Genomic DNA, 27,904 nt, shown 5'->3' with positions numbered 1-27,904 from the left:
CCGACAACGATGAGACAGCCTACAGAGAGGAGGTGAGCACCCTGACTAAATGGTGTCAGGACAACCACCTCTCACTCAACATCGACAAGACCAAGGAGCTGGTGGTGGATTTCAGGAGACAGAGCAGAGAACACACACCCATCACCATCGACAAGACACCTGTGGAGCGGGTAAGCAGCTTCAAGTTCCTCGGTGTTAACATCAGTGAGGATCTCACCTGGTCTACACACACTGATGCAGTGCTGAAGAAGGCACATCAACGCCTCTTCTTCCTGAGACGGCTGAGGAAGTTTGGAATGAGCCCCAGCATCCTCAGATCGTTCTACACCTGCACTATAGAGAGCATCCTGACGGGCTGCATCACTGCCTGGTTTGGAAACAGCACCGCTGGCAACCGCAAAGCTCTGAAAAGGGTCGTGCGAACTGCCAGCCACATTGTTGGAGGTGAGCTTCCCTCCCTCCAGGACATCTACACCAGGCGGTGTATAAGGAAATCCCGGAGGATCATCAGTGACTCCAGCCATCCTTCCCACAGACTGCTCTCTCTGCTGCCCTCAGGAAGACGTCTCCGCAGCATCCGATCCCGCACTAGCCGACTGAGGGATAGCTTTTTCCCTCAGGCTATCCGACTTATGAACAGTCTGAACTAATACACCCTACAGCATACTCCACAATATGGTATGCCACACACTGCACTTTAACTTTGACAGTTCAACACCGAACTATTTAACACAATAATCTACCTGCTACCACTGGATTCCATCCAATGCACATCCATAACATTTCTGTATCCAGCCCACGTACACTTAGCATATTTTCATGCGTATATATGTCTACATAATCTAGAATGTGTACATTCTGTGTATAGTGTATAATGTGTAGTGCTAACTGTATGTATGTACATATTGCGTAAAATGTGTAGTGCTAACTGTAAGTATGTCCAATAGTACACTGTGTGTACTGACTATATGTATGTGCATATTGCATATTTTCACCTGTTGAAGTCTGTATGGTTATATGTTAACTGTTTCTGCAATTTCTGGTGCACGCTCCCAAGAATTTCACTCACCAAGGCACATGTGCTGTGGTGATGTGACAATAAAGTGACTTGACTTGACTTGACTTGATATCCTTATACACTTCAGAATTCATCCAGCTGCTTCTGTCCTCTGTCACATCATCACTAAATACCAGTTACTCAGTGCCATCACACTGCTCTGCCATGTTTCACAGATGATGTTGTATGCTTTGGATCATGAGCTGTTCCAAGCCTTCTCCATACTTTTTTCTTCCTTTCATTCTGGCACAGGTTAATCTTAATTTGAGCTGTCCAAAGAATGTTTTCCAGAAGTGCTCTGGCTTTTTTAGTTGTTTTTGGCAAAGTCTAATCTGGCCTTGTTTGCTTCTTGTGGTGAATCCTCTGTATTTGCTCTGGTGAAGTCTCTTGATTGTAGGCTTTGACAGTGACACGTCTACCTCCTGGAGAGTGTCCTTCACTTGGCTGGATGTTGTTGTTTTTTTTACCATGTCCTCCGTGGACGTCCAAGCCTTTTTATGTTGCTGAGCTCACCAGTGCATTCTTTTTTTCTCAGAATGTACCAAACTGTTGATTTGGCCACTCCGAATGTCCCTGCTGTCTCTCTGATGATTGATTTGTTTTGTTTTTGAAGCCTAACAGTCGTCTATTTCATTTGTATGGAGAGATCCTTTGACAGCATGATGTGGGTTCTGAGGAACAGCTTCCAAATGCAAATAGCACACTTTTACAATCAACTCCAGAACTTTTACCTGATTAATTGATAAAGAAATAATTAAAGAATAGCCCACATCTGTCCATGAAACAGCTTTTAAGTCAGTTGTCCAATTACTTATGGTCCCTTGAAAAAGGGGGGAGGTATTCTTTAATCTTTCCTTCAATTTGGATGAGTTGAATACCCTCAAATTAAAGCTCAAGAGTGTGCACTTTAAGCCCATATTCATATAACTATATATAACTGTAACTTGAATATGTTTTGGTCAGCAGCTAATATAATAAAAATTGTGCCTGTGTCCAAATATATATGGACCTAACGTTTTTGTACTTGTCTAAATCCTTTAATTCCTGTTCTTGAACATCACAGGAAGAGTTGCAGAGGGTTAATCGAGACGACAGGCCCTCTATAGCTACTGCTCTGGCAGAACGTAAAATTGACTCGGCTGCAGCAGCGAACAACAACAACAAAGTGAAGTCGATGGCCACACAGCTGTTAGCAAAGTTTGAGGAGAACGCCCCGACGCAGTCCACCGGCCTCAAACGACAGGTGGGTTAGAATTCTTGTTTTTGCATGGTAGCTGCGTAAAATGACTATGGATTTTTTTTTTGTGAATTCTTAAAATAACAAGTGTAATAAAGCATCATCTTCAACAACAGGCTAAACTGCTTTGTTGCAAAATTTGCAACAAAATGTTTGTTGTTCTGCAGGAATGTCTGGCTGACTGTACCAGTGCTATTATAGTATTTATTCATATTTTGAGTTGGCTTTATTTTTATATTTTCAGTTTTCATTTTAGTTTAATTTTATGTGTTGTCATTTTAAGTAGTTTTTCTATTTTACTTTATTTTTATTTTTGTAGTTTTAGTATTTACATTATTTTTTTATTTTATTTTTTTTTTTAGTTAACAATAACACCAGACTGTATATTATTTCTTCAGTCTGTAGAAACTTGTTAAAAATTAACCTTTACTTACCAGGAAATACTGCATGAAAATGACAACTGATTTTTGGTGGGCATTGTTAGAATATCATGTTGTGAATCAGCGTTACTTATTTGCAGTGCTATTTATTTATTTGGGTTATATGTGGTTATAAAGCCCAGGTTTGTTAAACCAAGCAAGACGAATCTTGTCATAAACTGCTGTTACTTGATGCTTGAAGTGCACAGCATGCTGGGATTGTTTGAAATGTTTAGGTTTATAGAGGAAAATTGACTCAGATTCATGTTGTGATCCATTCTAATGGAATAGCCAGCAGGAATGACTGGCATGAGCGAGGATTTGGGAGCTTTTAATAGGAAGCTAAACCTTTTGTGCTCTACAGCAGTGTGAGGCTGATGTGTTTGACACTGTTATCTACTGGAGCCATGCAAGATAAAGGGTTATCTGTATACTACCGTTCAAAAGCTTGGCGTCAGTAAGAATGTTTTTTTAAAAAATGAATGCATTTATTCAGAAAGAATGCAATAGATCAATCAAAAATGACAGTATAAAGTTACAAAAGATTTCTTTTTCAAATAAATGCTATTCTTTTCTGTTCATATAAGAATTATTAATAAAATGTCTTGGTTTTCACAAAAATTTTAAGTGGCCCAGCTTAAGCAGTTTTCTACAGTAATGATGATAATAGGAAATGCTTCCTGGAGACTGAAGTAATGGCTGCTGGAAATTCAGTGTTGCCATCCCATTAAAAATATTAAAATAGAATACAATAATAAAAATTTTCATTGTAATAAAATGTAACTATATTTCTCTTTTACTGCATAAATGCAATCTTGGTGAGCATAAAAGACTTGAAAAACAATCAGAAATCTTACTGACCCCAAGCTTTTAAACGGTAGTGTTTTTCTCAGGTGTCTGTGGTCTGGCTCATGCATGGACTGACTCATTTGGATGTCTGCTCATTCATCTGTTTCCTTCTACTTCCTGCATGAATTTGTTTCAAACTCAGTACCTGGTCACATGTTTTTAATAGTTGTTATTTATTCATGCATTGCACATTGCAGGTGTTTTTTTTCTGCAGTCAGTCCAGTCATTCACTTTCAGTTTCTCTCTGTATGTCTATCTTTATTTCTCATTTCTGTTCTTTTCCATTCTCTTTCTCACTTCAATGGATGTTAATGGATTTGGCACTTCCTCACTTTTCATTGGTCACTTCACTGGTTACAGGGGCACTCTATGCCCGATCTGGGGCTCGTACTGACCCCCTCTCTGGCCGCTCCCTCTCTCAAAGAGTCAGTGCGGCTGGCTCCAGTCCCTGCATGGAGGAAGGTAAAGAGTGTAGTACAATCCCATGGTCATAGATTCCCATCAACCATTAACACTCTAAGTACCTACTTTACCTCTCTACTCATCCATATTTGTTATTGTCTTTGTGACTAAATGAACTGAGTCTCAACTAAGCTTGTTTTGTTGAAATATGTCTTACATGTCCATTTTTCTTCATTTAGTCTTAATGCTGTTTCAAAAGCTAGTTTCTTGTCTGTTTGAGTTGAAGTAGCCTTGTAGATCTTATATTTGACATGAACAAAATTGAGGTCAAAAATCTCAAAAAGATGAAATTGAGGTCAAAAAGATATGAGTTTTGCTTGAAACTATTCTTGTGTTGCCACACTAAATTGGTCTACCCAAAGATAGTTTTATGAACGATTTACACACAAATTCATTCTGCTTGTGTGTCATGAATTGTTGTATACGTGAGTATCTGTCATTCAGTCATCAAAATATAATCTTCCCTCAATACTGCAAGAAATTTAACAGTATACTTTTACTTCCTTCCTTTTATAGTTTTGTTTTCATTCACATCAAACTAAATATGTTATTGTTCAAAAGTTTGAGTTCAATAAGATTCTTAAATTGTTTTTGAAAGAATTCTCTAATGCTCACCAATGCTAAATTTATTTAATCAAAAGAACAGTAAAAACAGTAATATTGTTGAATATGATTTCACTTTAATATTAAATTTCCTTTGGGGTACAGGCGTACCCCAAGGATCAATACTAGGCCCTTTATTATTTAGTTTCTACATTTAATGATCTTCCAAAGTATTGCAAAGGGATACAAGTGCAAATGTATGCTGATGATAGTGTTATTTTTACACATGCAAGAACAGCAGAGTTAGCAGCTGAAAAGTTAAATGTTGCTATGGAAAGTATCACACAGTGGTTGGAGCAATCGTGTCTTACCTTGAACACTGGTAAAACAAAAGGGATGTATTTTTCTAAAATGAATGTGTTTTCTTCCAGTGCATATATTTTTATAAATGCTGAAAAGATTTGATACTAAGTTTAATTATCTTGGTTTAACTCTGGATCCAAATCTTAGTTTTAAAAAACATGTAAAGAAATTGGTGAGGACTATAAAATATAACTTGATAAATTTTAGACAAATTAAACAATGTCTGCCCACTGATGTAGCCAAGACTTTTATGCATGCTTCAATCTTTTGTCATCTGTCATACTATTTGACATGTCAAGCTGGAGAAACTTATTAAACCTTTGAAATCTTTTTATAAACAGACCTTAAAAACTCTAGACAAAAAGCCTATCCAATAACACCACTGTAGGGTTTTGGGGAAATACAATTTTTTGTGCTTTGATCATTTTAGACTTTTCTCAAATTTGTGTATGGTATATAAATCTTTTAGTGGTTTGGTACCTTCTACACTTCGTGAATCGTGATATTGTGGATTTTCGCTCTACAGTCTCTAATTACAGGTCATTACATAAATACAGTACAATGCAATACTGACCCCAAACTTTCGAATGGTAATGCATTTAGTGTTCTCTACAGTCTATAATTGGGTTTATTAAGATCAGTTGGTGAGCCAAGTTTGTTTCCATTTGTTTTAATGAGAGAACTGCATGTGAGGATAAAACATGACACCTTGAATTCATCTTTTATGCTTGTATTCAGAGGCGCACGCAGTTACAGGAGCAGATGAGTTTCCGCTATAAAGAAAGACTGAAGTGTCAAACTCTCCCCATCAAACAGGAGCAGGTACACAGCTGTAGAACAGATGCAATGTATAGTGTCCTGTGTCCTTCCTTGTGTAGTTAACAAGAAGTTACTGTAGTCCCATGAGATGATTATATAGTCTCCTGTGTACTTGTCTTCTGTTGTTAGTTTCCTGTTTGACTAGACGTGCTCCTGCATTGGAGACCTAGAGGCATATCTTTCCACACTGCGCTTTGGTGCTCTTTGTTTGCGTTTCCAGTTTGATTGAGATGAATGAGCCGAACGCTTTGCTTATTGTTCTGGTGCTTTGATATTCCTCGTTCTCAGATTGTAGAGGTTCAGAATGTGGTTTTGATCGCTTTGTTAGACATTCCATGTGCATGGGAGGTCTGTGTGTTTGTTTAGTGTCACTAAAGTCACTAGGTTTGAATGTCAGCTGTGTTTTTCTGCTTCTAATGGGTCACTGTTTGTTCTCTAACACAACGTTCCTGTCTCTCATCACTATGGTTGTGTTTGTGCGTAGTAGGTGATTGGATGTTTGGATGGTATTATCAGGTTTTTTAATTAGAGGAGTGTGTGAGGTGTTGTATTTATGTGAACGGATTTCTCCTCTCTTGTCTCTCTGAAGCCAGCAGCGGGACTGAGGTCTTGAGGAGCTGCCCTAAGAAAACCATTCTCCTTTCTTCTTCCTCACCCTCATCTTCCTCATTCTCTTCATCGTTTCTTCCACACGCACAGGTGACGCTCTCCTGTCTTCCTGTACTAACCTTAGCATCTCTCACAGGGTCTGGTTATAACAGAACTTCTCCTATTGCAGTCTCTTGAAATTAGGTTTTTGGAGGCCTTTAGACTTTATGGTGCAGTTGAGCAATCCTCCTGGCATATCCAGATTTTTTATATATACTTCAGCAGTTTGATCTCTGCAAACAATTGTATAAAATGCATACAGGAAAAAAAAAATATTGATAAACTTCAAATACTCCTTAAAGTACATGTAAGGAAAAGAAGTAAAGACTGTTTTGACACTATTATTATTATTATTATTATTATTATTATTATTATTATTATTATTATTATTTTACCTCTTATGTTCATCCTTTTTTTTTTTTTTTAGTAACTTCACGCTCCAGGCTTCATTTTTGGCTCACATCAGGCTCTAAAATAAAATAAAGCAAATATGCTGATTTGGTGCTGATTTATTAATATTTTTGTTGGAAAATTGAACCTTTAGATGAAAATTTAAAAAGCAAGGTCAACAGCATTTATTTTAAATATTAATCTTTAAGGCATTAAGAAGTGTATATTTTTTAGTCATTTTTGATCAATTTAATGCAATTTAATTATTACATTTAGTTTATTTATTAAAACCATGTTTTCAGACTTTTTTTTAATATATATATTTTTAGCTGTGGTTAAATATTCTATTTAGCATTTATTAAAACATTTATCATTCAGTCAGGCTTATCAGTTTTGAAAGTATGTAGTTGCACATCCTTACACATAACTAATTTACCCAAACCTGAAATGAAATGTTTCGTGCAGTTCTGGAAACCAAAAAGTTGTCATTGTGTGTTATGGAGTTTGATAAAGTTGAAATTGAATTTTGGTTAGCATCAGTTTAATGAAAATACTGGAATGGACCACCATGCTTTCGTTGCATTTTTGTGTTACCCTTCTAGTTTTGATTGTTCGTTTAGTCTGTGATCTCCTAGCTAATGATAGGGTGGAACTGATTTATGTCTGTTCTCTGCAGCATAATGTTAACCAGTCAGAGATAAACAAGTGTAATGGTGGTGGTGATGAAGAGAATGAGATCCAGGACCCTTCAATCTATTACAGGGTAACCATGAAATCTGCATGGGGCTTTTCTCAAAACTTTGCCAAAAAAAAAACCCTTTGAAGAATTGTAATTTCCTTTACATCATTGTGAACACGTATGCATGTGGGTTTGGAGAACTTAACTTCACTAGATTTGCAGAATAAACATGTTATTTATAACAATGTGTAATTTCAGTATATTTATCAATGGGTTTTTATAAGGAGTTTTTCAATGTAGGAGTGAAATAAATTATTACACATAAATTACACATACTGAAAATCTTTTTTTTTTTTATGTTAAAAAATGAACACAACTATTTATTTGTAACATAAGAATTAGGGAGTGTGAGTGTGTACAGTTTACATTGTACAACAAAATGTCCAAGTGTAAGTTATGTTTACCACAGATATTATATTTCACTCATGAATTGGAAAACTCTGTTATAAAAACCCAAAGGAAAATCCCAAGGGAACCCATGAAGTATTGGTCATCTGGGGTTTGAAGTCACAGCTGCAGCACTCTACAATACGATACGCAGATAAGATTTCAAACCCAAAAAGAGTTTTTTCAGCCTTTCTGCTTACAGGAAGATAACCTGCCTAATGTGGACAAGCCAGAGCCCATGCATATCCCTAGCATTCAAGAGCGAATGGACACTCTAGTCGCTAGGTTTAAAGGCAAGCCTGACAGGAAGGACAAGCCACAGGTAGAGCAATTCAAGAGAAAGAAAAAAACACGCTCTTAAAGGGATAGTACACCCAAAAATCAAAATTGCCATCATTTACTTACCCTCAAGCTGATGCAAACCAGTTTGAGTTTCTTTCTTCTAAGATATTTTGGTAACCGAACAGTTGCTGGTGGAGTAAATAACAGAAATTACATTTTTGGTCAGCTTGGTCAAGAACACAACTAGGTTAAAGACAATAATGACACCAAGTTTATAATAATGACAGCTTTGAGTTATCTTGATCATTTATGCTCTTCCTTTTTCCAAACATATTGAATTTAATAGTTATATTTTTACTCTCTCACATCTTCCTTTGTGAAGGTTATGAAAAAGCCGTCAAAGTTCTTTATTGAGCAGTGGCTTTTGACCCACGGCCTCAGTGCTGAGCAACCCTTCTACCCTTCTGAGCCCCAGCATCAGGTAGCCTTGCCTGAGCATGGAGAGATATGCATGGACGTCTTGTCTGTCCCTTAAACATTCAGTTCCTCTAACCTATGATGGTTTGAATGCTTTATACATACAGTAACTCTACACAACTAAAAAGATCTTTAATAATGGATTTTATTCATAGTATTGCAGAAAACGGTGATATTCCTTGTCCTAATGTTATGACTTAAGACTGCATCTCTCGCACAGCAGAGGGAGATTTTGCGTTCTGATGATCACGTGCCTTTACACATCCCCAGCGTTCAGGAGAGAGCCGAGAGGTTAGCCTCTCAGTTTAAAGACAAACCAGCAAAGCCAAAGGTGAATTCTCAGCACCGGGTGTCCTTGAAAACACACTCTTTTTTTCATGCACAGCCTTAAACAGCTGATGCATTTTAGCAGTTAAGCCGTCTTTTGGCCTCATCACAACACAGATTTCGCAAAAAAAAAAATTTTTCAAGAAATGTCTAAATAAAGCTCCTATTCATGTTGTGTTCACAGGTAAAACAGTCCTTAAGTGTGGTTAGATCACTGTAACATGCCCTCTTGTGGCTTATTGTTTTAATAAATAATCATTTTGGCAGTAATTTATTCCTGTTATGGCAAAGCTGAATTTTCAGCATCGTTACTCCAGTCTTCAGGGCCACATGATCCTTTAGAAATCATATGCTTATTTACTGCTCAAGAAACGGTAATTGTAAACTCTACAATTGTAAATACTATTATTGTAAGCACTGTTATTATTTGTGGGTGCTGTCAGTGAAGGTTAACTTGTATTTAACTTGCAGTATTTCTTTTAAGATTGTAGACTTCTAGTTTTCTTTCTGCCTACCTAGCTGCTGTTCCCGTCATCTTGTCTTTACATCCCTCATCTCTCTTTCTGTCTCTACCTCTTTCAAAGTCTAAGAAAAAGGACAAATTCACAGAGCAGTGGTACAGAGCGTGTGATGTGAGCTCTGATACCCCTCTGCACTCTCCCAGCTCTTTCCGGCAGGTAGCAATGCTGCATCTAATGACTGCTGTGTTCTGGAGTGGTGTGTTTGCATGGATGTGTTTCTATAACACTTTCAAACGCACTCTGTTATGGAGGAGAGCTGCCATTCTGTATATGTCTGAGGTGTCTCTCATGTGTGTGTATCAGTGTGTGAAGCTGAGAATATTGAAATACAGCAAAAATGGACAAGTACTGCATGTTGCCGAACATTTTAACACCGCTGTATGCTGGATGTGACCTATATTCATGAACTGCATAAAAGTTATTTTTGGAAACTGATCTGCATGTTCATACAACATTGAAATATTGAATTGAATTTGAAGTTAACATGCTTCAAGCATGATTGTTAAAGTCCAGGAAGAGTATTTTAGGAGATGCCGATAAATAAGTTTGCATCTTCATTGATTGATTCATTGTTGAAGGCTTTTGTTTTAATTAACAGGTTTTTTTGGTACAACTTGACTGCTTGGTTTTGAATTGCTTTGAGCTAAATTACACCTTGTGCCTTCTCTCGTCAACACAAATAACCATGCGAGAAAATCTGAATAATTATTTTATTTTAATTAAAAAAAAAAAAAATATTGTCTTGAAACACTTAATATTCAAAAATTTGGGGTTAGTAAGATATTTTAATAGAAAGCTGAATTTTCAGCCATTTCTCCATTCTTCAGTGTCACATAAATCTTCAGAAAACATTCTAATATGCTGATTTATGTGCTTAAGAAATATTATTTTATCAATGTTAAAAACATTAATAGAATGTTCACGTAACCTCAATTATATTTGAAATATACATATTTTGCAGCATTATGAATGTCTTCACTGTCACTTTTGTTTAGTTTAATTGCTAAACAGAAGTATTAATTTCTTTCAAATGAATCTTTCTGACCCCAAACTTCTGACAGTTAATGTGTGTTTGCTTCTTAAAGTATGTTATGAGGTAAAAGTTAATTTTAGGTTCAGCGTTTTATCTCACTTAACAGTTTTCCTTGTTGCCTGTTGTGGCCTTATTCTGTTTTAGCACTTTGAATTACTTTGAGCTGAATTACACCTTGTGCCTTCTGCCATCTACACAAATAACCATGCAGAAACATCTGAATTTAACTTTTTTTAATTTTTAATTTTTCATAGTCTTGAAAATTGCTGAAGCATCTCACTTAGCTTTCAACCATGTATGCTTTTAAAAACCTTTTTGTTCTGTTCACCATCTGTAGCGCTGTGTAAAGATGTACACAGGGGGTGTGAGCTCACTGGCTGAGCAAATAGCCAATCAGCTTCAGGCTAAGGACGACCCCAGGCCCTTGCTTGAAAAAAGGGATTTGGTAAGAATTATGGGTGTTGTTGTATTGGCGTTCACAAATGAGACTGCATAGCTGATTTTTGCTTTGGTACATGGCTAACTTGTAGTACTGAGAATCACCAACCTTCTGTGAACACAATACATAAACCATGATTCAGTGCAGTGGTAACTGGATCAAGACACTGCAGCAACAACAGGACAGGAATAACACCTATGAGATTCAATAAAAGGCTAAACATTTTCAGCATGAAATCCATGTACTCTTATACTGCAACAGTTTTTGTTCCAAGAAAAATGTTGAGAGAAAGGTTCACTGTATTGATGCTGAGCTGCAGATGAAAATGTGAACTTTTTTCTTTCTCTCATCTGTAAACTATTATAGTAGGTTAGTTTGTGTTTTTTTTTGTTTTTTGTACTTTTTTTTTCTTCTAAAATATCTTTGATTTTTATCATTTTTAAACTTACATAATTTAAAGAATTTTAAAGTTATTTTTATATTTTATTTTAAAGGACATAGTGTCAATATTTGGAAATAAGAACACCTAGTTATTTTGATTTACACAGATTTGATGGGTCTTTAAAATCTATTGACATTCTCATGCACCTAACTTTACCCAAGAATTGGGTCTTCAGTTCCTCGAAGCACAGAAGATCATACATTATTTTGGTGCATGCTGTCTCTCTTTTGGCAGATTTTTAAGCACTCAGGTGCCACTCCTTGCTCTCATTTAAAAAAAGACCTGAACTAGCATGTCTCGTTTCTGTCTTTTTCTCTGCAGGGTTCCTTGCGGAAGGAGTTCCCTCAGAATATTGGAGGCAGCGATGTGTGTTTCTTCTGTCGGAAGCGTGTCTATGTGATGGAGCGTCTCAGCGCAGAGGGAAAGTTTTTCCATCGCAGCTGCTTCAAGTGTGACTACTGCGGCACTACCCTCCGGCTGTCCTCCTACGCCTTCGATGTTGAGGATGGTATGAAATCCCAGCAGCATTAATATCCCTCCTGATAATGTTATTCATACTGTAGCTACTTATAGGTTGTTTTTCCTACATTACACTTTTTATTGTTTATTAACAATAAATATTCACCCAAAAATGAAAATTCTGTCATCAATTTCTCACCCTCATGTCATTCCAAACCTATAAGACCTTCGTTCATCTTCGGAACACAAATTAAGATGTTTTTGATTGAATCTGAGAGTTCTCTGACCCTGAATAGATAGCAACACAACTGAAATGTTCCCAGACCCAGAAACATACATAAACCATGATGAGTAAGGACATCGGTAAAACTGTCCATGTGACATCAGTGGCTCAACTTCAGTTTTGAAGTTCTTGAAGGTCTTATGTGTTTGGAACGACTTATGGGCGAGTAATTAATGACAGAATTTTTTATTTTTGGTTGAACTAACCCTTTAATATAAACACTCTATAGAGCTGTTTTGATTGCAGTATCTTTCATTTCCTGCTTGCTCACAGTTTGCTCTCATGAGATGTGCTTTGTGACCAACACAGTGGGATATTGTTTTATGAGACAGAGGGACCGTTTCTCTCCATCATCAACAATTCTTTATAACACTGAGCCATTTTGTACACTCCCACGTGGTGTAGTTACAGATATGCACGTTAGGCTGAAATCAACCACATTTGTTGCTTTTCGCATTTGATAAATCACTTCATTTGAGGTTTTCTCTGATTTCTGTCCTGGAACAGATGCTAATGGAGTTAATTTGTGTGTGTTTTGGCTCTTGTAGGGAAGTTTTACTGTAAACCACACTACTGCTACCGACTTTCTGGTCTGGCACAGAGAAAACGGCCTGCTCCTGCTGCTGCAGCTCCCATAAACCCCAAGGTATGGACTTCTTCAGCTTCTGTGTTTGGGGAGAGATCAATGGTTTTTTTATTTGATTTTTTTTATATATCAGAAAGTTGTTTTTCTGACACTGTACATTCGATTTTTTTTTTGTTTTTTTGATGATGTAATAAAAAAAGCTAATATATTCAGATTTTTTTTTTGATCGTAGGAGCCCCAGGTGTTGGCGGTAACCCCCAACACAGTGGACGCCCCAGGCCAAGCCATAACTTCTCAGGCCCTTGTGGAACACCAGCCCTCAGGTACCCGCCTTTCCTCTTTAGGCCCCGTCCTGTGCCTCTCTCGAGGAGTAGGGTGCACTCTGCACTCGTTGCGGCGAGCGATGTCTTGGACCCGCCACCAGGTGGCGCACAATCCCTTAGATTCTCATTTCCTCCTCGCCTACTGCGTTTATCTGCTCTCCTGCTTTACTCTCAACATCCTGCTCAATATTCTCTAGCATGACCCCCACCCTCTGAGCTTATCAGGGCACTTCCTGCCCACACGTGCTGTGATTTCGAGTGATATTGTGCTTGTTTTGTGTATCCCTGATGATGTCACAAATTATTAACTTATTGTAAACTACTTGGCTGTATATAATATGTATAATATTCCAAGTGGTGCAGATTAATTAAATCTCTTCTTTTGATTGAGTAAACCATCCGGGCAAAAAAGCAAATAAATTAAGCGTGTTAACTACTGTTAATTTATTACATGCATAATTAAGAGCTTTTAAAATGTGTGAAGTGAAGTGACTTAGAAAAGTTTATATCAAATAACACATAACGTGAAATAAAAATTAACCTTTTTTGCCTGCATGTGTTATTGTCTGTTTTTGTTGCTCTCCTTTCTGTCCTTCCGCTGTATAGATCTGTGATTCTGGTGCCTTTAAGTTTGTGATTGTACTCATTTCTGACCTGTGCCCCTTTTGTAATGTAGTGCTCGTATCAGTGCTTGTGATTGGTGGACTCTGTAAGCTTTACCTTACCCCTCTCCTATCAGAGCAGCTTGTTGCTGAGCTAGTGCCTGCATCTGTGCCTGTGATTAGTTTACACTCCCATCAGTCCTTGCATTTCTGTCCCGGTGTTTGTTCACCTCTTAATTCTCCTCTGCATAGTACTAACACCACTGCTTGTGTGTATCACTGAGAATGATTTACAATACAAACCTTCCGGTGAGTTTGTGCTACTTAGGATGAAATATATAAAGTGTAAATGGTTATAGTGGTTTTATTGAGAAGTTTTAGCAACGTTATTGTATTTATCAAAGAAATTTTAGAGGCTTGAATCTCATAAATAATTTTCCAGTTATAGTTCACTGAAAAAATAGCATGAAAATAGAAATTATGTTTTGCGTTAAAAAAATTACGCTTATTTTTAGAACTTTTAAGATGTTTTGCATTTTGACATTATTTTCTTAGCTTTCATTTAATGCAAAAAATATATCTTATTAATATTATTAACTTATCATCTGACCTGTTTATTTGTTTTTTCATTGCAGTACTGAAAGTTTTATATTTATGGTTTACAGTAGACTTAGACTACAAATAATTTGCCTAAAACAGAATTCATTTTCCTCATGCAATTTTTTTTTTTTTTTTTTTTTGGAAAATATGTCTGAAAATGAAAAATATGCAAGTAGAATGTGTCAGAATAAGAATATTATATTATTTATTTTTACTCTTCCTCTAGCATTTGGGTGATAAGATCAGATTCATCTGGAATCATAGATATGCATGAAGTGAACATGACACACTATTTTATTCATGGGGTCTGTCACTACATAATCACTATATGAGGCATATTCGTTATTCACTGAGTTCGGAATACATTGGTCATAATTCAGTTATGGGTGACGGGTTTTTTCAATCGTTTCTTTTTATATGGATTGCATGCTTCATCTCTCTAACCACTTCCACCAACACAGTCTTTTTGTTTTTTAATTGCATGCACAAAATGTTCTCACTGGCTTGATTTGGGTTTTGGTATTTGCTTCACTGGAGAGACGTATTAGTCATACACTTCCACCTGTTCATTAATGTTAAAACCAAATTTACTTCATTTATCTGAGATGCTTTAATAGGAAGGGAAAAAGGCAAGGTAACCGTAACTTGTATTTATTATTTAAGGACATATTTAAAGTATTTTACTGACAACATGATATTTAAATCTAGTTAAATCTAGAATATATGTGGAATCATGAAGGCCAAATATTGCTTGTGCAAATAAAGTTAAAAAGTTATCACTTTGACTGTGTTTGTCTTATTTGTCTGAGTGGAAATGAATCCTTATGCAGTAAAACAACCCTAAAAGAAGGTAGGATGGGTGGACGGTAGATATGAATTATATGAACTAATGAGCATAAAATCTTTATACATCTCTGGACTAAATCAAGAATTTCTTAGTTATAATTATGATTATGCAAATGTTATGCTAATTAATACCATGATGCCTCTACATATCAGAGCCACTCCTATTCGTTACATATTAACTATTTACATTAATGAAATTTTCTCTTTTCTCTTTTCTGTCCATCACAGTGACAGAGGTGAACGGGGTTACAGAGCCCAGCGTGGCCAAACGTCTTAAAGGGACTCCTGAGAGGATCGAGCTGGAGAACTACCGTCTATCTATGATGAGAGAGGAAGAGCTGCAGGAGGTGCCCGAGGAGACGCTGGCTGAGCACAACCTCAGCAGTGTGCTGGACAAAGCCACAGACATTGAGGAGGGATCCAGGTATCCTCTCATCTTTATATCATGTTGGTTGCGCTGTTCTAGCGTGTTTCTATCATGTGAGCACCACTAATTATTAGTCATTTTCAGCCATTTCATAATATAATGAAAACGGTGCTTGTTCATTAGTATTCCGTGGTACTTTACTAATATAATTCTGCTGTAATTAAAATGTGACAACAGTGTTTGCAGTTTTTTAATTAAAATTTCCCATGCTCTTTAGTTCCTGTTTCACATGATAGAAATAACTTGGAAAATATTTTAATGCAGAAGCTATAATGAAAGTTTATTTAAATTTGGCATATGGTAATTTGTTCAAGAAAAGTGACTTGAAGAACAAGGACGGGCTTCGTATACTACTAGAGTGCATAATTTGAGCACATAGTGTTGCCATTATTTGTTTATTTTATATATATATATATATATATATATATATTTTTTTTTTACCTGTGTTGAATTTCAAATGTTCTCGCTTGGAATCAAAATTTTTAAAGTGCCCCATTATGCCTTTTCGAATATTACCTTTCATGCAGTGTGTCATGTAGCTGTATGTGAATATAAACTATCTGCAAAGTTGTGAAGCCGACAGTGCACAATAGATAAAGTGAGAGAAAATTAGTTTGATCACATCTCATAATTACCACAAACTTGTCAACACTTGACACTTACCACTGAGAAACGTCCTGCTCCAGTCGTGCTTGTGAATCAGTCTCTTGTCAATCAACCACTTCAACCGTTTCATCATCAGAATCTGGCTCGAGTTGGTCAGCTACAATCCATTGGGGTGCACGGAAAATATCGGCCGATAATTAATGTGCATCTCGTCAGTAAAGCCGGGTGCTGTTCCTACACGGAGCCATTGTTAACTGACAAGCTGCGCAAATCCAAGATGATAATGAACGTGGATTTGCGCAGCTTGCCAGTGAACAACGGCTCCATGTAGTAGTAACAGCTGCTCTGTGTGAAATCACGCACCTGATGGAATTTACCGCTGATTAGAGAACTGGCTTTACTGACGAGATGTGCATTATCGTCCGTTATTTATCATGCACCCCTACAATCCATACAATCTTTTCTATGTATTGACTAGGGTTGGGTACCGAAAACCCATGTATGTTGGGTACCTATGTAACCGGTATGAACTGAACCGAATCAGAACGCAGATTTCGGTGCCTCATTTCGGTGGCTCTTAAAAGGCCTGAGCGATCAATTGAAATATTTGTCCTGGTTCTCCGAAATGTACGCAAGAAGCATGGTTTCATATGAAAACACCGGCAGACCGGTCTCCTCCCTGTCTTTCGGCCCGCTCTTCAATCCGCAGACCGCGGCGGAGCAGCGCGAGCGGATTCAAACAGAAACAAAGGACACAAGGTGTGTTTATGGATAGACTGTTAGAATATCTGTATCTGTGCAGTTCTTTGTCATAAATGCAGTTTACAGAAGGTCACGAGGGAGCAATCAGTTTCCCCATCTACTGTAAAGTTTACGCTCCGTTCACCAGTCATCACACCACAGCTGTTTCCTCCAGCTCTAGCTCTTAACACATATGAACACATATGAACACATACTTTAATTATACTTATTTAAATATACTTAATTTAATTATACATACACTACTGTGCAAAAGTCTTAGGCACTATCTTCAAACTAAAACTATCTTCACTAATCATGTTATTTCAAAATTTCAATAAAGGTTTTTTTTTTTTTAATTGCCATGATCATTTTATTTAGCAAGGATGCATTAAATTAATCAAATGTGACTATAATTTATTTTTTAATTTTTACTAAAAAATATATTTTTCCATCTATCTAGCTTTCTATTCATTACAGAACCTATGAAAAATTGCTTTACAGTATCTACAAAAAAAATATTAGGCAGCACAACTGTTGTCAATATTGATAAGAAATGTTTCTTAAGCACCAAATCAGCATTAGAATGATTTCTGAAGGAACGCATGACACGAAAACTGGAAAATTCAGCTTTCTATTAAAATAGAAAAGTGTTATTTTAAATGTTAGGAGTGTTTCACAATAATACATTTCTTCCGTATTTTAAATCAAATGGTTTGGTTCTTCTTTCAAAAACATTTAAAAATCTTACCAACCCTCAAACTTTTAAACTGTAGTCTAGGTAACTTGTTATTTTGTGAGTAAAAAGAGCAACCACTTATCCATCCTTACAGCAGCTCAGAGTCTGATATGGAGGAAGAGGATGAAGAAGCAGAAGTGGCCGGCCCGTCTTGTCTGGGTGGGGTTCCTTGGAAAGAGGCGGTGGAGCTCCACGCTAAACTAAAGGGAGAAAGCGACCCTGGAGCAGCAGATGATGATGATGCCCTTCATGACGGAGATGGAGAGGTAGACGAGGATGAAGAGGATGAGGAAGATGAAGAGGAGGAAGAAGAGGAATCGAGTGATGGTAAGCATCGCGTCAGTTCTGTTGGATTCATTGTACTTGTGAGGGTGTTAAAAGTGTGTCTACACAATGAATAATGGATGTAAGTGGATGTCCTGCACAGAATGTCCTGTTTGATGGCAGTTCATTTGATTTTAGATTGAAAACTTGAAGTAGCTTATATGCTTTTTCTTTTTAGAAGATAATTTTAAAGGAATAGAAAGAGTGTAATGTGTTTGCTCTGTAGAGTCTCATTTCCTCTGTCCACTTCGTATCATCTTTATGTATGTGGCGTCTTGCTCCCCTGATTAGATATTATATGTTCACCAGGGTTGTCTGCTGTCTCATATTCACAGAGAACTTCTAAAATTACATTTTCTCTTTGAGTATGACTCTTTCTGATGAAAAATGTAAGACAAAAGGTTTCCCAAGAGATTGCTCTAACCCCAGAGCTTCAGCCCCTGATGTATATTTTTTTACGCTGATATATCTCATCAGTGAGACGCTGAATCATTCAGCTATTTTAAACTTGTTTATACTAATGTGCCACTTTTACTAGCCTTTACAACCTTCTGCATTTTCAGATGTTTGCGCATCTCTGACAAATGAACTAGTCTTGTATTTCTTCTTTATAAAAAGAACCTTTTATAACTTTCTTCGACACAAACTTTTTAATAAAGTCAGACTGTTTTACATCGTGAAATCTAACTAATAGCTAAGGAAAAATTGACGATGGACCTTTGATTTATTGAAATTATTGAATTATGGAGCACCTGTCAACCAGTCAGATTTAAAGACTGTATAATGCCATGGTATAATATTTTTTTTACACAAAAATATATATAGTAATTGTATTATACTGTCATATTACATCATTCCAAAGATTTGCCATATTTTGTCAGTTCATTGCTTTAACTCAATACAATAAATCAGTGCCAAGTCCATACTGTAGCTGATACTACTGTTAAAGTCCTCAGTACTTCAGTCTCTGAATGTTATTGGAGGGTCCTTGTTCTGTGCATCATCCTGTTCTGTGACACTTATTTTTTCCTCTCATCTTTTGCCTGTCACTTGTCTCTTGATCCTCTGCTCCGTCTTTTCCATCACTGTGTGTCTGTGTGGATGTGTGTGTGCTGGGGTAATTGTATGGGATGACAGCGGGAGAGTATTTCCCCTGGGACAGGGAGCTTCAGGCAAGTCTTTGGTTGCAGAATCTCACAAATGAAGAGGATACGGATATATTTAAAGGTAGTGATGCCTGTGGATGCGTTTGGCTTTAGTACACGCCAATACCTAATAACTTCATCAGTAACTAAAGAATTATTCTGCTAACACAATTTGCCTGGGTTTCTCCTGCTTTCCTCCTCTTTTTTTTATTAGCTCTAGATGTGTTTTAATTGAATAAGGCTGTGAAGCTTTTACCATTAAAATAATTGTTAATTGCTGTCTTTTTCTGTAATGGTGTTTGGGGTTGAAATGGCATGCATTTACACCACCGTGGTGTTTTGGATGATATTTTTCGGGGTGTTTTCACACTTGCTTTGATTGTTTGGTCTGAAACTGAGCTTATGTCATTAACACAGAGTACCACTGTTAATACTATCTGAGTAACAGGAAGAGAAGATGCCAGCTTCTGTGTTTTATTAATGATTTTGTTGTTTTACCAAACCTTAAAAGGATAGTTCACCCAAAAATGTCACTGTGTATGACTGACTTCTGTGGAACAGTAACAAATCCATTTTGGTGACCATTTACTTACGTTATATGGACAAAACAGACATTTCTCATTTTTCTGTTATGTTTCATGGAATAAAGCCATACAAGTCATACAGGTTTGGAATGACATGAGGGTGAATAAATGATGACAGAATTTTCATTTTTGGGTAAACTCATTTAACACACAGAAAACAGCATTAGCGTCTGCTGTAAATGTATTAAAAGTAATGCATGCAAGAATGCATGGAATTTCTGCGATGAGATGGTATGACAAATGCATATTAGGCCTACTTTAAGGATTAAATTGTTCACTAATTCGGCCTGGCTGTGATCCATACATGAACCATAACCTAGACTACAGTTTCAAGCTGACTTGGACACAGATTGCGGTTTCACGCCAGCTAAATGAACTGAACACTGACATCAAGTGTACTCAAGTTCGCACCAAAAGCTCAAGTGTGAAAACACCTGCAGAGTTGATTGTTGCCCTTTAAAAATTGCTGTCGTATATGAAGGAGCCTTTTCTAATGCATGCTACTTTTGGTATGTACTAACTTGCCACTTTACAGTCTATTCTAAACCATAATGTTCTCCTTTCTTTTTGTTTTCTTCAATGTGTCTGTCTGACTGTTTATGGCTGCTGAATCTCACTCTCTGCTCACTTTGCTGCCCATGGGGACTTTTTTTTGTGGCCTGGACCTTTTTACTTTTCGAAATTGGATTTTCTGTTCCTGACGTGCTAATGGACTCTCCAATTAATCCTACAAAATGATCGTGTCACCTTAATGGCAACCCGCAATGCCACCATGCAGCTATGAATCTGCAAATCCAGCAAGCCATACATCCAGTAGACCCTCTAGACATCCAGATGGACAACCACTGGGCATCCAAACAAGCAGAGGGGCTGGTTGAGGGCCACTCGATGTCACCCTTAGGCTCTCAGCCCTCGCTGAACAACACCCAGCTCACACAGCCCACCTCCTCCACAGGTAACCCCAAGTGGAGGAGTCATACCTGGGCCCTGTGGCTTTTGGGGGGTAGTAGATGGTGCAGTTTACACCTGGTGTTAACATGCATCTCATTTTATTTTATTTTTTTTAATGTAAATGGATTTCAGGAGTAAAAAAAAATGTTTTTCAGGTTTTTTATTGAAGCATGCTCTTTCCACTGATTTTACATTTAGATAGCCTTTGCCATTATCTGTTGTAGCACTTACTTAAAGTTAATCTTTTAAAAAGAATAAAAAAATTTGTAAAAAAAAAAAATTTACAGAATTTGCCAATTTGGCATGGAAATAATTATCGTAATTGGCCAGAATTTAATAGTAGTAAATCCCTACTAGTATTTATTGCTGTTCACTTTTGACTGGATCACTTGAGATGAATGTTGCCAGGTGTAAAGGAGATTGGATGTGTGATTTGCATGTGTGATCGCTTTTCAATGTGAACTTTCTCTGGTTTCATCCACAGTAGCATTTAGCTTGCTTATTGTACTTTCTACAGTCTTTTATCTTGCTTTAATACTTTTTCATATATCACACTTTGTCTTTGCTGTGACATTATGTTGACCTTTTATGGGTTGAGATATTTGTTCTCCTATATTTTGTGTGTCCTTACATCTCACTTTATCAACATTGTGGATATCGGGGCATTGCTAACTAAGTATATGCCCCTTTTTCTGTTTACGTCTTTGATTTATTCATGAATGTATGTGTTTTTATGTTTTGTTGTGTCTGTGCATTTCATGTACTTGTTCCCATTCTCATTTTCCACTGGTTTAATTGTAGCCCCCTCCCATAAATCCATGTGTCATGAGGCTGTCAGAGCCTGGTTGGAGTCGATGTCTGGAGGTAGAGAAGAAAACAAGTCCAAACAACTTATATTAGTGCTAATACATACACATCAGTGCATGGCAATACTATTGAACACTTAACACCAGTGCAATCATTGTTGAACATTGATTGCATGTTACAACATCACATGCAAATACAAGTTGACGCTACTGCATGCTGGAGTGGTGAGACAGTGTTTGGTGTGATAGCTATTATCCTTCAGCTTAATCCAAACATACTGACTAATGCATGCATTTGACATGTTTCCTTAAGCGTTCTTCTGAAATAATACAAAAAATAAAATGTACTTAAAAGTAAAACCAGAGTACAGACTGTTAAATAAAGTCATGCACACAAGTTTATTGTTCCAGGATGCGTGTGGTGCATCTGTAGAGGACACAAAGTGCTTGTTGTGACATAATTGCAAGGCACTTCATCTGTACAGCGCAAGGCCACAGAGAGGTCAAAACCAAATATAACTAAAAACATTTCTGAGTATTATTGTGGTTCAGAGAGCGGACATGCAAAAGATACAACAGCCTTGAGCATGTCACAGATGTGCAAGAAGGAAATAGACTGGAAAGGTTGCATACTATTTTGAGGCTTACAAAAAATCTCTACTCAAGTTTAGAGCTTTTGTCTACAATATATCTTTAAATGAATTAAAAAAAAAGTGATGGTGTGTGGAAGGGGGTGTCTCTGCTAAATCTCCCTCTTTAATTATGTTTGTAATGTTCAGTTTGGTGTCATTGCATTTCATTCACAACTCTTTACTCACTCCTCAACAGCTGCTGATTTTGAGCCCAATCCATTTGACTGTATTGCAAATGGATACTTGCATGTGTTTAAATACTAATACCATTTGTTTATTTCTACATTTTGTCATGTGCACTCATTGTATGTTTACTTTAATGTTCCCTCAAGACCATCATTTATTAGCTACATGATTAATACATTCTGTGCTTGTTCTTTTTTTTTTTTTTTTTTTTTTTTTTTTTTTTTTTTTTTGCACACGTTATTCATTATTTAGCTGTTTTGTGTTGCTTACACCTTCTGCACATGGAAGGTCTTCTAATAGTCATGAGTATAGTTTAACAGTTTTTACCTTTTCTTTTAGACTTTTGCACAACACATTCCGCTTATTTTTTCTCCTGTGATCCCAGAGCCCTGTGAAGAGGATGATGACCCAGAAGCAGAAGCAAGCAGTCCTGACTTTGAGCCAGGCACTGAAATAGATCAAGGTTTGTCAAGTCCATTTTTCTATTTACTTGCGGTGATATCATTATGCTTTCAGAAAGTTATATGTTACCGAGTTAACTGTTAGAATTTAATTAACTGAAAACACCTTTCACTCCTTTCCTAAATAAAATAAGGTTAACAGACTTGACATTTAAATATTAATGTTATATGTTAGTTAGTTAGTTAGTTAGTTACTTTCGGTTGTCCTTGAAAGGATTGTTTACAAAAAGCTTTCCCTTTTTGTAATTTATTTTGATTATTTAAAAAGGCTAAATAGGCTTGACACAACCTGGTGCTTTTTTAATAATACATTATCTACAGAAATGAATACAGACAAAATGGTTGCTTTTAAAATATGTATTTCCATGTATTTTAAACAGGCTTTCACACTGTTTTAATTTGTTTAATGTCACAGAGGACATTCCCTCAGATGCAGAGACTGAAGCTCGTTCACGTTGCATAGATGAAGTGGTGACGCTTCCAGTGGATAATGGCAAAGCAGAGAGCCAGGGACATGTTTCTAACACTGGTAATCATAACCTAATCATAATCATATAAATTCATGCTTTTTCCATTTCTTTTTGAGACTGACGATTGCAAAATGTTCATGCACTTGCATAACTTGTGTCTCTGAACGCATTACATCAATGTCTTGCTTCATAATTACGCAGGCTTTGATGATTAAAATCTCAACACAAGGGGATTTTCGATGTCCATCAATATTTGAGCTAATTTTATTTTTCCTTGCAGAGAAAACATCTGCAAATCCAAGAGAATTGATTGTGGACGTTGTGCTGTCTCCAATCCAAAAACCTGCTTTACCAATTGAAGAGGTAATGCGGGGTTGTGGGATCAAAATGTCTTAGACCTCACTTTTTTGTTTGGTATTTAAAATAACAAAAGCCTCTGCATTCTATAAAATTCTACTATTCGTTTTCTCTTTTTACAGGTGTGAGAAGTTTGTTTTTTTTTTTTTTTTAGTTATATTTGTTGGTGGACTTTTTTTCTGTGAGCTATATATATGTTATTATGTCAAACCAGATGTTCCCCTTGATGTTAAAAGTCCCCATTGTCCTATTGCTCAAATTGTTGCGCTATCGCCCATCTGTTCCCAACCTGTTTCACAACCAGAGACCGCAAATCCCAAATCTCCTGTCCAGCCCGAGCCTTGTGCCTGTTCTCCAACAGGTAATCCTTTATCTCCAATATGTACCCAATCACAACCCTGCCAGGAGCCACCCTCACCCCTCTCCACAAGCTCCCCTGTCAGGACTCAGCCAGTCCCAGCAGTCACTTCCACTCCTTTGGCTAAACCTGCTTTTGAGAAGAGAACGAGTGAACCCTTGAAAGATTCAGTGCTTGAGGAAACCCCTGTCAGGAAAACAGACCTCATTGAGGAGTTCTGGTTGAAGAGTGCAGAGATCAGAAAGAGTTTAGGACTCACTCCACTGGATCGAAGCAAAACGACAGTGGAGAAGAGCATTGCGAAAACTCCAACGCCTGAATCATCATCTCCAAAGTCTTACACCCCAGAGGACTTTTCTGAAGAGCAGAAGCCTACTTTCACAGGCCGTTCTATCATACGTAGGATTAACATTACCTTGGAGGGTCAGGTTATATCTCCGGTGGAACCTAAGAGTAATGGTTCTGAGAAGAAAGACTTGAGCAGCAGTTCTGGGTTGGGTCTTAATGGAAGTGTGACTACCAGTCAGACAGCAGCTAGTGACAGCTACAACAACTCTGATTCTACCATGCTAACCCCTCCTTCCAGTCCCCCACCACCTCCACCCAATGAAGAGCCAGCTTCACCCCAAAACAAAAGGCCTCAGGTGTCCTGGGACAACCTCCTTGAAGCCACAGAGGAACCTAAACCTGATACTCCACCCCCTAAACCGAAGACTCCAGTTAGTCCTCCTCAACCAAAACTAGTTACAGCTCCAGGTCCAGAACCTAGAACTAACCCACCTGTTGTTATGAGGGTAAAGGAACCAAATAAACCACGCCGTGAAGAGGTGAGAAAGTCTTTTGTGGAGTGTGTAGATGAGATACCATTTGCTGACGATGTTGAAGACACGTACGATGACCGCATTCCAGACACAAGTGGTCTGGAAAAATTTTACACCCCGCCAACCAGCAAGGTCAACCGGGAGAAACCGCCTTTGCACTTGGCGCTGGCAGTGGAAAATGGCAAGCCCAACATATCTGGTGGAGTTTCCCGGACAGCAAAGAGTCCCCAAGATTTTTCTCCCGAAGCTAAGGAGATCGCAGAAGAGCGAATGCGGGCACGGGAAAAGTCTGTGAAGAGCCAAGCTCTGAAGGACGCCATGGCCAAGCAGCTTACTAAGATGAAAGAATCAGATGCTGCCAAGGGTGCTGTGGCAAAAGTAGCCTGGAATGTTCCTGAGACAACAGGGAAAAACAAAAAGCAATCAAACACACCCAAGGACTCTGCAGTGAAGGCTTTGGAGTCCAAAAAGCAGACAGACACACTACCTGACCGTGTCTTCACCACACCGACCAGTAAGAATGTGGACAGTTCTGTCACATCTTCAGAAAGCTCAACAGGGGGCAAAAGCAAGAAGCGCAGCTCACTGTTTTCTCCACGCAAGAACAAAAAAGAAAAGAAAGCCAAAAATGAAAGGCTCTCTGGCACAGAAGAGACTCCACCCAAACACAAGTCCCTGTGGAAGGCGGTGTTCTCTGGCTACAAGAAGGACAAAAAGAAGAAAGACGACAAGTCATGCTCAAGCACACCTTCAAGCTCTACAACTGCAGACTCAGGGAAGAAGAAAGAATCACCACTGGACAGGTCCTCAGGTCAGCTAGTTTTTCATTTGAACAGCTCCCCCTTTGCCAGAATTTGTCCTTGTCTATGCTAGCTCTGTTCCAAAATCTAGTGTGAATACTAAATAGCCCGCTCCTTTTCAAGACAGCATCATAACCTTCATTAAACCTCGTTAGTGACCGTTTTGGAATGCTCCACGTGGTTGGATTCAACTCGCAAATGATTTCATTGGAGTCTACTGTTAGCATAATGCTAAGATAATGTTGTGATACCTTTAACAAGCATGGAAGTAGATTGCACAAAATATTGTGTAAAATATGCTTTTTATATATATACATTAAGCTAGGATTATTAATACTTCATGGTGTTGATTGAATAATTTGTGCTCTATAATCAACATCTTGCCTCATCCAAAAATGTGGATTTTTTTGTTTCCTTTAATTGTCACAGTGCATTCTGGGTTTCCTTTTTATACAAAAAGTATATTAGTGATGCTACTTTAGAATTTGGTGACCAGTAAAACGGCTCACTTCAGACCCTCATGGGTTATGTTCAAATCTTGCCTGAATTTTGCTAAGTTTATTAAACTTACACAAGTCTCTTTCAACTGGTGATTTTCTTAAGCAAAGTTCTCTCTAATTTACTAATGTAGATTTACGTCTGAGGAGAAATCTCAGCTTTTCTGAGGACTCTGATCTCTCCTGTGACGATGTTCTGGAAAGATCCCCTCAGAAGTCCAAGGGTGATGTAAGTATATAATATTTAAAGCGCTTCTTTTTTCATTCGATTCAAATGTATGCTTTTTTTAATAAAATCTTTTACTCTTCTCAGCGTCATGTGGACCTGTTTGACTTGGTATCAGATTTGAAAAAAGAGGCAATTAAAGAGGAGAAATCCAAAGAGAAGGATAAGGACAGGGTGAAGGAAAAAGGAAAAAGAGTAACAGAGAAGGGCAAGGAAAGGTCAAAAGAGAGGGAGAATGAAAGAAGAGTCAAAGAAAAGATTGTTAAAATGAAGGATGTGCAACAGGAGAAAGGAAAAGATGAAGAGGTATTTGTGATGTATTGCACAGCAGCTAGAAGCTACTGGGTTTCAGACAGAACATGAATGCAACACTATGCCCCCCCCCCAATAAAAAAAACTAAAAACTAAAACCATGCTCAAATGTATTAAAAGATATTGAACAGCATTCTTTTTCATTCATAACCTGTAAGAAATGAAGTATCTTTAGCCTTGCTGTGTTTGTGTGAAGGTGAATAGAGAGTGGAACAGAGAGTGAAGAAGAACAAAACAATCATAGTGTAGTTCATAGAATTAAAAAGAAAAAAAGTTATAGTAGGCACTTTTAGAGTGCAGTGTTCATCTGGCTTTCATAACTAGCCTAGTTGTGGATATGAAGCTGTGGTCGTGACACAGGTAGTTTGTGGTGGTGGTGTTGTTGTTTATGATGTTGTTGTTATTGTTTTTTTTTGTTTTTTTTTATATAAATGTTCTGTTTGTCCAGATTATTATTATTATTTTTGATTTAGTGTTGTTTTTTCAAGACGAATTTGCCTTTGGTTTAGTCACTAATACAGTAATGTTTTAGTATGTACTCTTATCCTCTATCAAGTCTTTTAGAGTACTCTTTTAGTGCAAAAGGTCCAAAATTAACTTTTTGCCACACTTGCTAATGGTGCGTGAAAATTTTTGGCCATAGGTGTTTTTTTTTTTTGTTGGTTAATGTTTTTTTTTGATTATGAATATTTCATGTGCTGTCTAAGAGAAGAATTTTGAATGGCGGATGTTAATTTTGGACCCTGAGTGTAAATGTGCACAAAACACGGTCACATTAATTTGTACCTTTGCACTCATCCCAGCATCCTTAAATGTTAAGTCTTGTGTTTGTGTGTTGCCATAGAATCCTGTTTTTGTTTAATTGTACATTAACCCATCTAATCGCATAATATTTGTTTCCTTTTTTAATTTATTTTTCTGTCTGTTTATGTACCTCATGCATTGGCGTTCAAGAGATCGTATGCCACAAAGGTAGTGTGTTCATTCATTCCCATTGGTCTACATGTTTTACGCATGTCATATCACACCGTCATGCCTAACCCCTTATTGTTGGTCCGAGTATGTTTGCTTTATTGTATTACTAACCGTTTTCTGCAGCATGGTGAAGGCTAAAGCGCCCCCTTTCTGCTGGAGGATGTATCTGTATCACATGACATTCTCAAAAGGCTTTCTGGCTGTTTACCTGCATACTGTTTTCTATACTGTGTACCTCACTGGTTTACATGCAACTTGTTTTTCTTTCATAGCTTCTACTATACTTTCTTAAAGAATCTCTCCAGTCCATATTTTTTTTCTATGTCTGTCTTATACTTTTATACTAGCACATTGGC

At 37.4% G+C, this 27,904-nt stretch overlaps 1 protein-coding gene across 22 annotated transcripts in view; it reads left to right on the top strand.

Annotated features, from left to right (window-relative positions):
- Positions 1-27,904, top strand: part of mical3a (microtubule associated monooxygenase, calponin and LIM domain containing 3a) — a 77,132-nt gene that overhangs the window by 35,964 nt on the left and 13,264 nt on the right. For 3 of the 22 annotated variants that reach the window (XM_042744334.1, XM_042744335.1, XM_042744338.1), the window contains 21 exons: positions 2,121-2,300; positions 3,923-4,024; positions 5,669-5,752; positions 6,338-6,448; positions 7,464-7,550; positions 8,116-8,235; positions 8,578-8,676; positions 8,893-9,003; positions 9,584-9,676; positions 10,891-10,998; positions 11,756-11,942; positions 12,725-12,822; positions 12,995-13,085; positions 15,362-15,557; positions 17,738-17,970; positions 19,105-19,194; positions 20,475-20,651; positions 21,449-21,511; positions 22,657-22,734; positions 23,148-23,261; positions 23,483-23,613. In XM_042744334.1, coding sequence (XP_042600268.1) covers positions 2,121-2,300; positions 3,923-4,024; positions 5,669-5,752; positions 6,338-6,448; positions 7,464-7,550; positions 8,116-8,235; positions 8,578-8,676; positions 8,893-9,003; positions 9,584-9,676; positions 10,891-10,998; positions 11,756-11,942; positions 12,725-12,822; positions 12,995-13,085; positions 15,362-15,557; positions 17,738-17,970; positions 19,105-19,194; positions 20,475-20,651; positions 21,449-21,511; positions 22,657-22,734; positions 23,148-23,261; positions 23,483-23,598 — 2,538 coding nt within the window. In that variant the 3' untranslated portion in view covers positions 23,599-23,613. Of the gene's footprint in view, positions 1-2,120; positions 2,301-3,922; positions 4,025-5,668; positions 5,753-6,337; positions 6,449-7,463; positions 7,551-8,115; positions 8,236-8,577; positions 8,677-8,892; positions 9,004-9,583; positions 9,677-10,890; positions 10,999-11,755; positions 11,943-12,724; positions 12,823-12,994; positions 13,086-15,361; positions 15,558-17,737; positions 17,971-19,104; positions 19,195-20,474; positions 20,652-21,448; positions 21,512-22,656; positions 22,735-23,147; positions 23,262-23,482; positions 23,614-23,713; positions 25,550-26,169; positions 26,265-26,348; positions 26,567-27,493; positions 27,546-27,904 lie in introns of those variants that run through there. The other 19 variants (XM_042744355.1, XM_042744356.1, XM_042744357.1 and 16 more) reach the window with 18 other exon arrangements.

This window comes from Cyprinus carpio, chromosome B18 (assembly GCF_018340385.1).
Source record: "Cyprinus carpio isolate SPL01 chromosome B18, ASM1834038v1, whole genome shotgun sequence".
NCBI classification, from domain to species: Eukaryota; Metazoa; Chordata; class Actinopteri; order Cypriniformes; family Cyprinidae; genus Cyprinus; species Cyprinus carpio.
Note: the sequence above shows the minus strand (reverse complement) of the source record. Positions and strands in the feature narration are given on the sequence as shown.